Source organism: Ascaphus truei, chromosome 18 (assembly GCF_040206685.1).
Source record: "Ascaphus truei isolate aAscTru1 chromosome 18, aAscTru1.hap1, whole genome shotgun sequence".
Lineage (NCBI taxonomy): Eukaryota > Metazoa > Chordata > Amphibia > Anura > Ascaphidae > Ascaphus > Ascaphus truei.
In genome coordinates, this window is record NC_134500.1 from 18671083 (window position 1) to 18685489 (window position 14407).

A 14407-nucleotide genomic window follows, 5' to 3' on the forward strand; every position below is an offset into this window, starting at 1 on the left:
AGTTTCAGTGTGATAGTGCCCTGATTTGCATGATCACCGTTTTGATGAATAACACCCAAAGTATTGGAAAAGCCTGCAACATATTGCATGGGACATGGTCGGCTAAACACGTAGGGTTGAGTTTGAGCAGCATTATCATACTATATTTCTAGGGGCAGATTCCCAAGTACAGACACACAAGCGGCAGACGATGTTGCAATCCCAACAGACAGCACAGACTTTTCTCTTGCAAAAACCATTAGCAAGATTGAGTGTAAACTGGAGGAAGGGATGCTGCCGGAGAATATGGAAGATGATGTCATTCCAGGAATAAGCAATGAAATCGGAGCAGGTATTATCATTTAATATCCAATCCGAAATGTTACAGCATCGTGTACCATTCTAACAAATGTCTTCTAAAACGTGTTGCCCCACTTAATGGCCTTAATGACTATGATAGGTAATGTAAATCATTCTTGTAATATTATCCTGAACAGTGCACTGTTCCTGCTTCTGCATTTCCTGCACTATAGTCTGGGAGGGAGCGTGTACTGTAAACTGCACATATCTAACTATTTTATTACTACTGTGGTGAAACGAGAATGACAATTACTCCTCCAGTCATTAATTTTAAAATGAAAAGGCTGTTTAAAATGGATTGCATGGTACATATGGTACATATACAGGCATACCCCGGTTTAAGGACACTCACTTTAAGTACACTCGCGAGTAAGTACATCTCGCTCAATAGGCAAATGGCAGCTCACGCATGCGCCTGTCAGCACGTCTTGAACAGCAATACTGTCTCCCTACCTGTACCAAAGCTGTGCGCAAGCGGGGAGACAATAGAGCCTGTTACAAATGCGTTATTTACATCAGTTATGCACGTATATGACAATTGCAGTACAGTACATGCATCGATAAGTGGGAAAAAGGTAGTGCTTCACTTTAAGTACATTTTCGCTTTACATACATGCTCCGGTCCCACTGCGTACGCTAATGCGGGGTATGCCTGTACTATCTGATTTTTTTTTCAACCTGCTAGTCATCTAAGTTCAACCTATTAAAAATATGTGATTCATTATGTTTTGATTTATAAGGGATTGCACATTTGGCAAATGTGCGTAAAGTTGCTGAGTAGGTAGGATTTCGGAGTAACTACTACTGCTCCATTGATTTGGTCAGATAAGGGCCACATATAGACATGACTCCATTCTAGAAGCAGTAGACAATGGAGGAAAAGTTATGTGGTTCCACTGAAGAGGAGTCTTGGGACGTTTGTAAATAAATAAAACAGATCTCTTCTAATTGAAAAGCAAAGATCAATATTAAGATCGCCTTAAATTAGTTCAGTTTGGACATTGGAGGTTTGCAGATACACTTCCATGGATTTAAAGCAGGCTATTAAGAATGGACATTGTTTGTTGTGCATTTAGAGCAGTCTCTTGTTTGGAGTGTATAACGAAAAGTTCTTCTGCAGGGAGAAACAGCGAGCACTGCACGCACAAAGTATGGCGACTGGACTGTGCTGTACAAAAAAGCCTTTATTTAATCCATAAGCAAAAAAGTGTGGAATAATAGAGGGAAATAGGTCCCCTGTGCGCTCTAACGCGTTTCACCCATACAGGGCTTTGACAAATTGTAATAAACGGTGGATATAGATATGAGGCCTTTTATATCTGTACGACTTAATTGTTCCTGACCATTCAAAACACATTTCAAACTTTTTGTGTTCGTCTATTGCAGGGGTGGCCAACTCCAGTTCTCAAGGGTCACCAACAGGTCAGATTTTCAGGATTTCCCTGCTTCAGCACAGGTGGCTTAATCAGTGGCCCAGTCTTCAATTGAGCCACCGGTGCTGAAGCAGAGAGATCCTGAAAACTTGACCTGTTGGTGGTCCTTGAGTATTGGAGTTGGCTACCCCTTGTCTATCGTCATTAAGAAGACACAGATCCATAGAAAACCAATCTTCATTATATGTTCCCATATCTCATTTTTTGGAGTAAATCAATGATGAACAAATGTTAGCAATTCGAATATACAAACTAGATAAGTGCCAAAGATACAATCATTACTGCGTGTAAGATTGTTTTAGGAAAAATATACAAGCACATTTTTATGGACTCCATCATTGAGTCGCAATGTGAATTTATAACAGAACACACCATAAAATTACTTGATACAGTTACTGTATGAGAAATAATATCACAGACACCAAATTTAAAAACTCTGCAGCTAATAAATACTGTAGTTTTTATAAAGATTATTTTGCTTATAGCAACATCTTTTAATGGATCAACGCACATTCTTCATTCTTATTGAGCTTTTATGATACCATAAACCATTCTTCTCTGTTTTTCTTCCTCCTTAACCTGGCAGTTGTTTGGCTCTCAGGGTGTGGTTCAATAGCTACTTGTAAAATTCCATATGTATCAATCAAAAGTTTTCACATGATGGGTTTTCCTATTCTGTTATTACTATACAACAAGACTCGGATGAAAATTCCCAGTTGGTATTTGTTTTGTTGCATTCTTCAGTTGATACCGTCTAAAACCAGTAGAGTTGACGGGGAAGCCTGATTTTAAACATTAAATAAAATACATTCCAAAGTAGATTTTCGTGTGTAGTTGTTAAGGTGGGCCCTCTAGTACAAGCTGGTTGCAGGATTAGACCTCGGCCAAGCTTCCCGCTGAGGCTCAGGGAAAGCGGGTGCTTTCCCTGGCCTTGCGGGTACTTTCCCTGCACGCCGTCAGGGGGCAGGCCGGGGGCGGGCCAGTGACGTCACGGAGCTGGTTCGCCCTCATTGGGCGAACCGCTCATGTGACCGGCCCTGTGCGCCGGCAAGCGGGAAATTTTAAATTCTGGTAAGACCTACGCTTCCGCGCGCTTGCGGAAGCGTAGGCGAGCCCCTACTAAAGCCGCTCTAATTGCGGCTGTAGGGGCTCAGTGCTGAGCGGGAGCGCGCCTCAGCGCGCCTCCGCCAGCAAGCAGGTAACATGGCCGAGGCCTAAGTCTTGTAATTGGTAGAGTCACATTTATGTCATGTCTAAAGGAAGTCCTCTGTTTAATGCAACTTTTGTGTACAGCATCAAACATACCTGATTTGCAATGAAATTTCAGCATTACCGTTTTTTTAAGTAAAGTGTACACGGTTAAGCACATTTTCAGCCGCACAAATTCAGAAGTGTATTTTAGGTGATAAAAGCACTAATACATGCACTGTTAAAAAGGTGAAAGGACTTGCTGACATTACAGCAAAGCCCATGTGGTTTTGCATTCTGGGAGTGTGAGCAATGCCTTTGCTTCATGACTCTTCTGAAGGATGTCTATCACCTCTAGTACGTCTGTGCTTCCTTGATATCGCGCTGCAATGTCAGCATTGGCTGCCGGCCAAGTCGTCTTGTGGAAGATGAGACCACGAGCCTCAGACCCTGAAAAGACAGTGCTGCCAAATGAGAGGCATATAATGCTCTGCTTGTGTATTGGAATGGTGATCAGGGAAATATTTTATTTAGCGCGTTAGTCAGTAATACCTTTATCATTTTGAAAAGTCTGCTGTGTGCCAGGAGGTAATGGAAGGTCGTGGGATGCAGTCATGTCTAATTCCAGCTTACACTTGCTGGTCTATTGGTTGCCACGTGTCAATACATTTAACCCTTTTGCAACACGTGAAGCCGACTCAGCTTTTTCCTAATTTTCGGATCTTATTTTGCATACATTGCTGTTCTAGATGATCTAATAATATGTAGGGGTGTTACCCCCAATTACCCAAACTCACGATTATTTAATGGTTATTGTGCAAAGTCCGAAACTAATCCAGATGACAGAAGTAGTCTGAAAATGTGCAGCAGTGTTTCATCAATATTTACAATAATATATAACTATTAATGATATATATATATATATATATATATATACAGTGTTCGACAAACCTATACATTTGCTCGCCCCGGGCGAGTGGATTTAACATCGTGGCGAGCTCCTATTGGCCCAAGCAGCACACGTGTGGTACTAGGTGGCGAGTAGATTTTTTGGTGATTTGTCGACCACTGTGTATGTGTGTGTGTGTGTGTGTGTGTCTGTGTGTGTGTGTGTGTGTGTGTACAAAGATAGATATATCTCCACATCCACACAGTAGATATTTACCTTCCTAGGACAAGACACAAAGCAGCAATCTCCCATTTTATCTTCATTTTAATTTGCTTGAACGTTGGGGGGGGGGGGTGAGGGGTCCCCCAGGGTTGAGCAGTGTTCCCATGAGTTCTGGGAGCTCCCTTGTTCAGAGATATTGACATTTTTGTGCAGATGTTTGACACAAAAAATGACAAATATGGCTGTGGGGTCACCGATAGAAAGGTGCAACGTCTTCTGACGAGGCTGCATCTTTGTATTGGCAGCTGTACTGTATGAACATGTTTCCATAAGGAGGTGTTCTTGCCCCATGCCCATATCTCGGGAGGTCGGGGGACTACAGATCAGCTCCAGGGGGAACCCTTGTTCAGTCAAGTAAAAACAAATATGGAGAAGGGCAGAGTGCTGTTTTAAATGTCTCCTGTTATAAAAATGTTGTTGTCGCCTGCTATTATGTGCCTAAAGAAATGGTTGTAAGTGCATTTCCGATATAAAATTGCAGATCTCATTTCAACAATGAATGGTTGTGTTTTATTGTTATTGTAGAGGAGCACTTTGTTTTGTTTTTTGTCAATCTGATTGAAAAAATATATATGTTTAGCATCTGAACAACTCCTCTGTAATATGCTTACATTTCACAGAGGCCCAGATCAGGTTTCTGAAAGCAAAGCTGCGTGTTATGCAGGAGGAGCTGGATAGCATAACTCATGAGTGCAATAAGAAGGTAAAACATCACTATTTTCCTATGGTCTCTCTCAGAAAGGGAAAAATACACCATCTTATTATTAGAGGGGAACCCCCCGGGAACCCCCCCCCCCCTCAGTCTTCAACATTTAACTTATTATTTCTTTCACAGACAAAGAAATATGTAAAAATGGTGTTTAAACGAAACGTTTAAAAGTCTCTGACGTATATTATTCCTGGGCTTTTAGATCCAAAGCTTTGCTCTACAATTGCAGATTAACGTGTTTATAAGACCCTCGCAGCAAAGGGATCAATAAGAGGAACCCATTTAGGGGCAGGTCATCAAGTGCTGGTAGTAATAAAGTTTTGCGGGGCCCAAGGCCACCACCCGGCCCTCCTCCGGCAGGGTCGTGGCGTCATGACGCCGTAATATGACATGTTGCTATGGCAATGCGGTGGCATGTGACGTCACGTTGCCATGACAACGCAGTGTCATTTGACGTCGGGCTCCATGGCAATGCTGCGCTACAGGAGGTGCCCTGCTCCGGAAAAAGATAGGAGCTCTCGGAGCGCACACACACCACACTCCACCCCCTCCCCCCACACCTACCTCCCTACTGGTCTGGGGGCCCCGCGCTCCCTCCTCTCTCTCCTGGTGTCGGCGCCGGGATCCTTCTGACCAGAACGGGGAGCTGGAGGAGGGGCGCCACGCTCCCTCCTCCTGCTCGCACCTTTCTGTCGGTGGAGATCGGATCCCGGTGCCGATGAGAGGAGGTAGTGCGGGGCCCCCTAAAATGTGGGACCCAAGATGGCCGCCTTGCCCTAAGGTGTAACCACCAGCGTTATTTCCCATTCAAGGCACCTGGAGTTAATGCCAGATAGTGTGCGCTGACCCGTACCGGCACTTGATGACTGCTACATAAATTCTCAGAGATACTTAATGTAAAATGATACTATCATACTTATGGGACGTAGAGAGGTATATACAGCGTAGACCGGTTATTCTTTTTATTGTTTCTTAACACAGTTCGTTTGTTTTTGTAATTTGTAGGATGATGAAAACCACAATCTTACATCAAGAGTGAAAGAGCTGGAGGAAGAGCGGGTTCGATTACAGAGAACAGTCAACATACAGCAGTCTCAGGCTGAAAAGTATAAATCTCTGTCTGAAGAAGCAAGTAAAAAAACCGATGGATTCCAGCATCAGCTCTCTGCATTAGAGAAGGTAACCAACTATTTTGTTGCATTTGTCTTACAAACCCTAGGTCAGTAGTTTTCAAAGTGTTTTTGTTGTTGTTAAGGAACCCTATATCTATATTGTCAAATTCTGCAGAACCCCAACTCTCTCTAATAGCGCGTCTGAGATCAGATGCATTGTAAGGAACCCCAACCCTCTCTAATAGCGCTTGTGAGATTGGTATTTGTATTTGGTACCATTTTCAAATTACCTGAAAATCATAGGTAACCCTTAAGGGATTCCGGGGAACCCCTGTTGAAAAACATTGCCTTAGGTTATCTGACCAGCTAAATCAAATAGCACAGTAATAGGCAACTAGAGTCCGTGTGGGGATACCACATAAACCAGGTTTTTAGGTTCTAGTTGATTCTTTTGTGCACTAATTTAGGATAGCACATTACGGTAAAATGATCCAACCATTACATGACTAGTCTCTTGGTATAGATATTGCTATGTATGTGCAACCAGAATATTAGTGCAATTACAAAGCTCCATTAATTACTTAGAAGCACGTCTTGTCTCTGTTGTAAAGTGCTGACAGGATACAAAGGTTATTTTGAATATATATATAATCTGATCATATATTAATTTACTATAATCTTTTTGGCCGCATGCCAGTTACATGACTTCTTAAAATGAGTACAATATTTTCATCTTCATGTCATCCGATCTTAGATGCTTTGTGCTTTGGTTGGTGATGCTCATAATTCGGAATTAGACAAGTTTATCAGAGTTTTGTTTGTAAAAAACGAGATTCAACACCATGTCATAAGAGCTCAAGTCATGAAAAGATCATTTGGGAAGCTGTATTTGTTTTTAAGATATATTGGAGCCCTTACATTGGTTTATCCAACTACCAGTTAATTTGGATTGAGGTTAGAACTTTCCTTGTGCATAATTGAGGTGTTTTTGATCACTGTATCCATCATGACCTCTAAATCTCTCACTAATTTAAATCATCAAACCACAAGTTGACCTTTACTATGGTCACCTAATAAGATGCCCTCCATTAAAGTCTACTAATAATTAGTAGTGGGAGAGTGGACCCAAACAGATATGACGCTCTTTCCCGATCACATGGTGCCACTTCTGCCAAGTGATAGGTATGTCCTCACAGGATATATATAGCAGGGAGAGGTTTCTAGGAGGAGTCAAAGAGGAGGTACCTCACTGTGAATATTGTGTATAGGTTATAATTATAATATAGATGAGTCTAGGATATAGGGTAAGGATCCCCTTTGTTTTATATTTAGGGACAGTTGAAAACGAGAGGTAACTCTCAATGTATTACTACCTGGTAAAATGTTTTATAAATAAATAAGTGCCCTACACAGATGGCGTCCCCAGGAATGGCTTCACACTACTCATGATTCCCATAGAGGAAGCCTATGCCTAGAAGGGATTCCCCAAGCCACAGCCGTGAGGTATAGCTGGATCAGCCCAATCGGAGGGTCCATAGCGGACTCTCACCCAGAAGGCCATAAGATGGCATTTAGTACCTGAGATGGAGATACTGACAGCAGACCGAGGGAGAGTAGTACAAGACCCGGCCGGGGCCCACAGGAGATGGAGCCCTACCGGCACTACCCAGCAGAGGGATCCATTTGGTAACCTATAAGGAGACCAGCCTTAACACCTCCCTAGCGGGCCCAGATTGGGGGCAGCTAGGGAAGAGGATACAGACAGCACAAACAGTGAACAATAATTAAACTATACAAGATGCCGTTTGTGTGAATAAAGTTCCTAGCGCCCATCATTGCATTACCAATGCCAAGGCTGCATGAATCCCGCACCATGAAAAGGTAACCAACACAGAGTAAGCAAATGAAAGAGAGATTTGATGTAATTCCTTAGGAGCCGGGGAAGGAGGCTTACACTTGTCTCACTGGGGGATACAGTCTCGTGAATGAATCAGTCCACAAGCTCCTGTTTATAGATGCTACTCGCTTAACATTATTTAGCATGGGACATTAACTGCATTATCCCAGCACTATCCACAGAGTAATTCTTCTAAAAATACAAAATAACATTTGTATTTAGAACTTGGAGAAGAAGAAACAACACAATTGTATCCTGCTCGTTTTTTTTTGACCCCAATTTTTTACATGGTTGGGTCATGAAGGGTCCCCTGGAGGCATACAGCGCTATTTTCCGCTCCGGGGACCTTCTAGTTCCTCAGATACTTACCGGTGATGTTTTGCAGGTTTAAATCTCCTTTCAAGGGAAACAAAATGGTTACCAAATCTCAGGCCAATGGAAAGCTACAACATGATCAGTTTAAGCTTCCTATTGGATGGCCATTTAAATCCCCTTTGAAAACCAGAAAGTAATACCGGTAACTTCACCAGTAGCTCGGGAACTGGGGGTTCCTGCAGCTGAAAATAGTGCGGTTCAGCTCTTAAGGAGCCCTGGTTCCGATCCTGTAAAATGCAGAGGTTAGTTAGGGTGGATTGCACCTTTAAGACTGGCAGATCAATCTCTCTGATGTATACATGACATTCACCTCGTAATTTACATATAGAGGCATCAGATATAAGCAGTAGGCGCGATGCCTTCTCGACCGCAATGATTTTAAAAAAATAATAATTTTAAAGGGGGTTTCAAGAACTTTTAACTGTTTCCTGATTGGAAATATGAATTTATATTCCATATGACTTTATACTGAATTAGTTTCATGAAGGTCCACAAATATGCATCAAAACATCAATGTTTTTTTTTTTTTTTTAAAGACCTGTTAATACAATCTTAAATCACACAAATTCTAACATACAAGTAATTTAGGTGGATCTAGAGACAATTGCAGTCAACAAAATCATTAGGCAAGTATAGAAATGATCCCAGCAGTAGTAAATTAAACTTGGGTTGTTCATGCTGCCTTGTTAATACTGACCATAACATTGTTTTAACACTTTCCATGCCAGCGGGCAGTAACAGTGTGGCTCCTTGACAACTTAGCCTGCTTATATCTGTACACTCCCAGCCTGCTTATATCTGTACACTCCCAGCCTGCTTATATCTGTACAGTACAGTATATCAGGGGTGTGCAATCTTTCCCTGCTTGCTTCCCTCCCTGCTCGTGCCCCCCCTCCCTTTCCTGCTCTCCGATGTCAAATGACGCCGCGGGGTCACGTGACGTCACGTTGCCATGCAACGTTACATGACCCCGCGGCGTCATTTGATGCTGCGTTGCCATGGCGACGCGTCGCAGAAGAAAAGGTAAGTGACGTTGCAGAGGCCTCGAGCGATCCCCTGGCATTCATTTAAATGCGTTGGGAGAAGAGCGCGGGGCCTCTACAACCGCCGCGCCCTCCCTGAACAATCTTGCGCACCCCCCAATTTGCGCACCGCTGCAGTAGATGGTCCAACTAGTTCAGGGATGGCCAACTCCAGTCCTCAAGAGCAACCAACAGGTCAGGTTTTCAGGATATTCATGTTTCAGCATGTGTCTCAGTCGAAGACTGAGCCACTGATTGAGCCACCTGTGCTAAAGCTGGGATATCCTGAAAACCTGACTGGTTGGTGGCCCTTGGGGACTGGAGTTGACTACTCCTGAAGTAGTTAAAGATCAAAATACTGATTGAAGGGGAAAAGCTAGCTATTCCAACAGGGTGGGGAGCGAGGAGGGACATGAGGTCATACACTATTTTCTTGCTTTGAAATATTAGCTGAGATAGGACCTTGGAAGGGACTCAGTAGGACTTGCTAATAAGGGATGATGTAATAATACCCATGATCTTCTTGCGGTATTTACGGAACATGATAAGCCTACAAATGAGCGAAACAACGGTTACTATAGAGGCAGCCTATCTCTATCACAACTATACAATATGAGGGTGCTCTGAAAAATGGAATTCTGAAATGCTGAACCTTTATTTAGGGTAGATGTATATTTTGAAAATGGTTAACGGGAAGCTTGGGCAGAAATGTAACCCATTTGATGCTGGAGGATCAAGTAATACATTACTTTGCAGCAAGAAAATAAAAATGGCATTCAGTCACATGGAATGAATAGAAGTGACATGATCACTTGTAATCGGGGACATTAAAAGCATGTAATTAGAGATCAATGATACATTGGGCCACACATGAACTCCAGGGCAGTTTGAGTCACAAGCTTATGTTGGTCCTTATGAGGTCCCTAACTAAACCGCTTTGGAACTTCTACCTGCCTAAGTGGAAAAATGCTGCTTTTGTAGCAATGTATACTCATATGATTTGATGCATTTTGTTCCCATTTATCAGTTGGTTCTGTATGTATAAGATGCATTTTATAGCACAGCATGAGAGCCAGCACAATTACAAACAAAACGTGTGTATTCTAAAGCAGGGGTTCTCAACTCCAGTCTTCAAGACCCCCCCCCCCCCCCCCCCCAACAGGTCAGGTTTTCATGATATCCCTGCTTCAGCACAGGTGGCCCAGTCGAAGACTGAGCCACTGATTGAGCAGCCTGTGCTGAAGCAGGGATATCCTGAAAACCTGACCTGTTGGGGGGGTCTTGAGGACTGGAGTTGGCCATTCCTGTCCTAAACACTCCAGGCCTTGTTCACCCAGCAATGGTAGCTGTACATTGTCACCAGTTGTTGTGGGCGGTGCATGTTTCCTGATCTAGGACCTGTGTGTAGAGGATTATTACTGGTGATTCCCACCCCCCTCCCCCCATAACCATTTTCTTTTCTTTAATCCAGGAACTGGACAATTTCAAAAGAATACAAAAGCAGTCTGTGACAAGTCACAGTGCAACAGAGGTTCGTCTAAACAGGGCTCTTGAAGAAGCAGACCGATATAAAATGGAGCTGAATAAACTAAAACAGAGTAACAAGGTATCTTGAATTTTTATTCTGGACTTTCTTGTTCTTTACCAGTGTTTTGGCAGTACCACTATATTTATATTACTAGGGACCATTTTTGCTCCCATGGTTTTCTGCCATCTTGGTATTGGTTCCAATTGGTTCCTCTTCCCTTTTAAAGCATTTTACAATATTCATGAAATTGTTTGCAAAAAGTCAGTTTAGAAATGAAGTAACTTTTTAAAGACGCAATCCTGCCCACACTTCCATTCTTTAACCTTACCTGAACCTCATCAGTGTTTCCTTGCTTCCGAAGCATCAAATCGGACAAACAATATGGCCACCAGGGTCCGGGCTCACTCAGACAATTGACGTTGCCGCTTTCTATTGGTGACTGGCGGCCATATTTGTTTGTTCGTGTCATAACTGGCACATAACTACAAATAACTCTGGACGTGGGGTGTCACCAGAACTCAGGGGAACACCGATCTGCTCTGGGGGATGTCCTAGTTCAGGTAAGATTAAGAAGACAAAAGTTCCTAGTTGGAATTGCTGCTTTAAATCTTTGAAAACAGACATCTGGGATTGTATATGAATTATGAGTAATTTATTTACAATTGCTACTTCCCACATTAACTTTTTACAGCACATAGTTAAAGTACTTGAAACATAAAATAATCATTTGCATTATATTTAGTTATGTGTGGGAGGACATGATGGAAGTTGGTAACGTGTGCAGGTGATTGTTTTGTGTATTTATGTCTCACTGTTTGCTGTGAAGAGGATGTTTTCGATTTGTTGAGAGAGATGCTTGGATGTACAGAGACTGGCTTTATAGTGGTGCATGTTTATTTCCCCCCAACATCAATGCTGGATTTTCGCATACGCTAACTAAGCGATAGCTTAGAGCCTCACAATATGAGGGGCCTCAAAAATAAATAAATAAATTCAAGTTTAAAAATCAAATGATAAATAAAGATACTCTATAAATATGGACCTTTCCATTCAAACATGACCCTAAGCATCATGTGCATCGAAAGTAACCAATTTCGTAGCTTATCATTTGATTACATTATCAATGACTTTGCTCCCCAAAAATCACTAAAGAAAATGTTTTAATATAAAAATGAATGTGATGGGCAAACTGTTAATTTTAGCTTTACACCGCCATCTCTGTATATAACAATGCTAGTATAATGCTTTTATTCATTCCAGTTTTGTGTTTATATTTTCAATGGTCCCTTCAGTCAGAATAATAAATCTATTTATAGTTTGTGAGGCCTCTTAAACTTGACATCGTTTAGGGCCTCAGAGGGTCAAAGTCCGGCCCTGCCTAACATGCACCGCTGAGGTGGTGTCTAACACTTGGGTGAAAATGACCATTTTTAGCAGCATATCTGCCATCCCCACTTATTCTTCAAAACAATTTATTGGCAGCTGCTAAGAAAGAAAAATGTAGAGTGCAATATAGCAGATTGTATCTTTCAGGAATAACTTTTCATTTTGGCATGCACTGTTCTGCATGCAACATTTACCAATTGTTCACTGTGTCTATGGGGCAGATTCACTGAGCTCCAATACGGGGGTCTCACGTTGGTCCGGCATTAACTGCCATTCAAGTCAATGCGAGTGATCACCGATTTGTAGTGCGATACCCCGCATCAGTGTTAGTGAATCCTGGCCTGTGTGAGAACTGTATCCTGCGTTGCTAGGATTATGACCTCACACTGGCTCCCTAGACACAATAAATTAGCAAATGCCACTGAATTATTAATGAGCTGCCTTTGCGAGGGAATAATAGAGCCATAAAAAGTTAAACGTACCCATTGTAGGAAAAGTCACTGTAAATTAAAAAAAGGCTTTTTATTACTCTTCTGTCTCTAAATAAATTTTCTCCATACTCATTTGTTACTGATCATAATTTTAGAATGGCAAAACCGCAAGATAGGCCAATTACTGTATTTGACCAAACCATTTGGTCCAGGACATACAGCTCAACCCCGTTATAGCGCGATCCGCTTATAACGCGGTTTGAGCGTGGACCCCGAATATTAAATGTTTTATTTTTTTTGCCAAACTACACACACACCCTCCTCCCCCTCCCTACCTCTGGTGGTGGTGGGGCTGCTGGGGGAAGTGCTGTGGATGCTGGGGGATCGTGTGGGGCTGCCGGCGCCTCACTCCTGCCTCCTCCCGATTGGGCGTTTGGCGGCCATTTTTTTTTAATTAGCGCAACCCCGGTTATAGCGCGGTCGGATCGGGTGGCCCCCGAGGACCGCGTTATAACGGAGTTGAGCTGTACTTGAAAACGAGAGGTAACTCTCAATGTATTACTTCCTGGTAAAATGAATAATTTGTATCCGTTTGAGTGATCAAAATGAAGTGAACGTGTGCTAAAACAAAGCTTTTACAATGTCACTCGCAGACCTCAAGTTGATTGCATTTCAGGGTGTATGTATATCTTTATTTATAGAGCCCAAACAATGTACACTGCACTTTACAAAATAGATAAAGAGTGCAGGAAATTAAATATACAATAAGTGCATCCTATGTACAAGCACAAAGGAGGAAAGTAATGCCTGTCCCGGAGAGCTTACAATCAAAGTGAAATGTTGGGAGATTTAGAGACAGATGGAGGGTTGTGCTTGGCTATGAGTATTGCCAAGTGCCTCTGGGAACAAGTAATTATAGGTCTAGAATCCTAGATTATTGAACAGCTTTATTCAGAAGGTATGGTTTTTTTTTCTTCTAGATATGACTTGGTGTATACAGTGTGAGTGAGTTCCACAGATACGGGGCAATGAAGGGAAAAAGGTTTTGGGTGAGGGCTGTACCTAAATATTATCCTTTATAATGTGTTGATCAGTAGACATAAGTACAATGACAACATGCTGCCAATCAACGCTGCTAGTCATATGTCTAACAGCCATTTATCTTCCTCAGGACACTGCTAACCAAGAGCGGAAAAAAATCGAAGAACTAAAACTGGAGAACAAGAAACTGGAGAAGCAGAAAGGAGAGTTAATGGCCGGGTTTAAGAAACAGCTCAAACTAATAGACATTTTAAAAAGACAAAAGGTAAGCAAATGAAACTGTAGCAATTTTCTGTTTTAACAAATATCACGGATAAGGTTTGCAGTGATAAACATTGCAGATCACATATGGAAATTCAGCTGCTTAATAAAAAAACTTCATTATTGAGTTTCAGTCCACATTTGACACTTTTACCTTTAAAGCAATATTGTTTTAACATACTTGTTTTTGTTTTATTGTTACGCAACACTCCTGAGACCTGGTTCAGGAGAAAATAAACTTTCAGTGGAGCTTATATGAAATAGGACACACCCTAATAAAACAGACTGAAATAGTTGAAAGAGAAAGCCGTGTTCATAGGCTGGTCCTGGCTTAACCCCAATATAAACATAATACACGGTAACGCTTTACATTGTTACCTACAAAGCACTTGTTCCAAAAAGTGATTTCATATGCAGAAGAGCCCCAGATCTGTATGCTGCGACTGATATCATTACTCTCCTTTTTAATAATTTGCAGTGTTTTCCAAGCATATCATCTTATAAGGCTTTGGCC

At 42.0% G+C, this 14407-nt stretch overlaps 1 protein-coding gene across 3 annotated transcripts in view; it reads left to right on the forward strand.

The window, feature by feature from the left end:
- TEX9 (testis expressed 9) overlaps nucleotides 1–14407 on the forward strand; it is a 30503-nt gene that overhangs the window by 12687 nt on the left and 3409 nt on the right. For all 3 annotated transcript variants that reach the window (XM_075575760.1, XM_075575759.1, XM_075575761.1), the window contains exons 7-11: nucleotides 153–331; nucleotides 4752–4834; nucleotides 5846–6019; nucleotides 10718–10852; nucleotides 13763–13897. In XM_075575760.1, the coding sequence (XP_075431875.1) occupies nucleotides 153–331; nucleotides 4752–4834; nucleotides 5846–6019; nucleotides 10718–10852; nucleotides 13763–13897 (706 nt within the window). The remainder of the gene's footprint in view (nucleotides 1–152; nucleotides 332–4751; nucleotides 4835–5845; nucleotides 6020–10717; nucleotides 10853–13762; nucleotides 13898–14407) is intronic.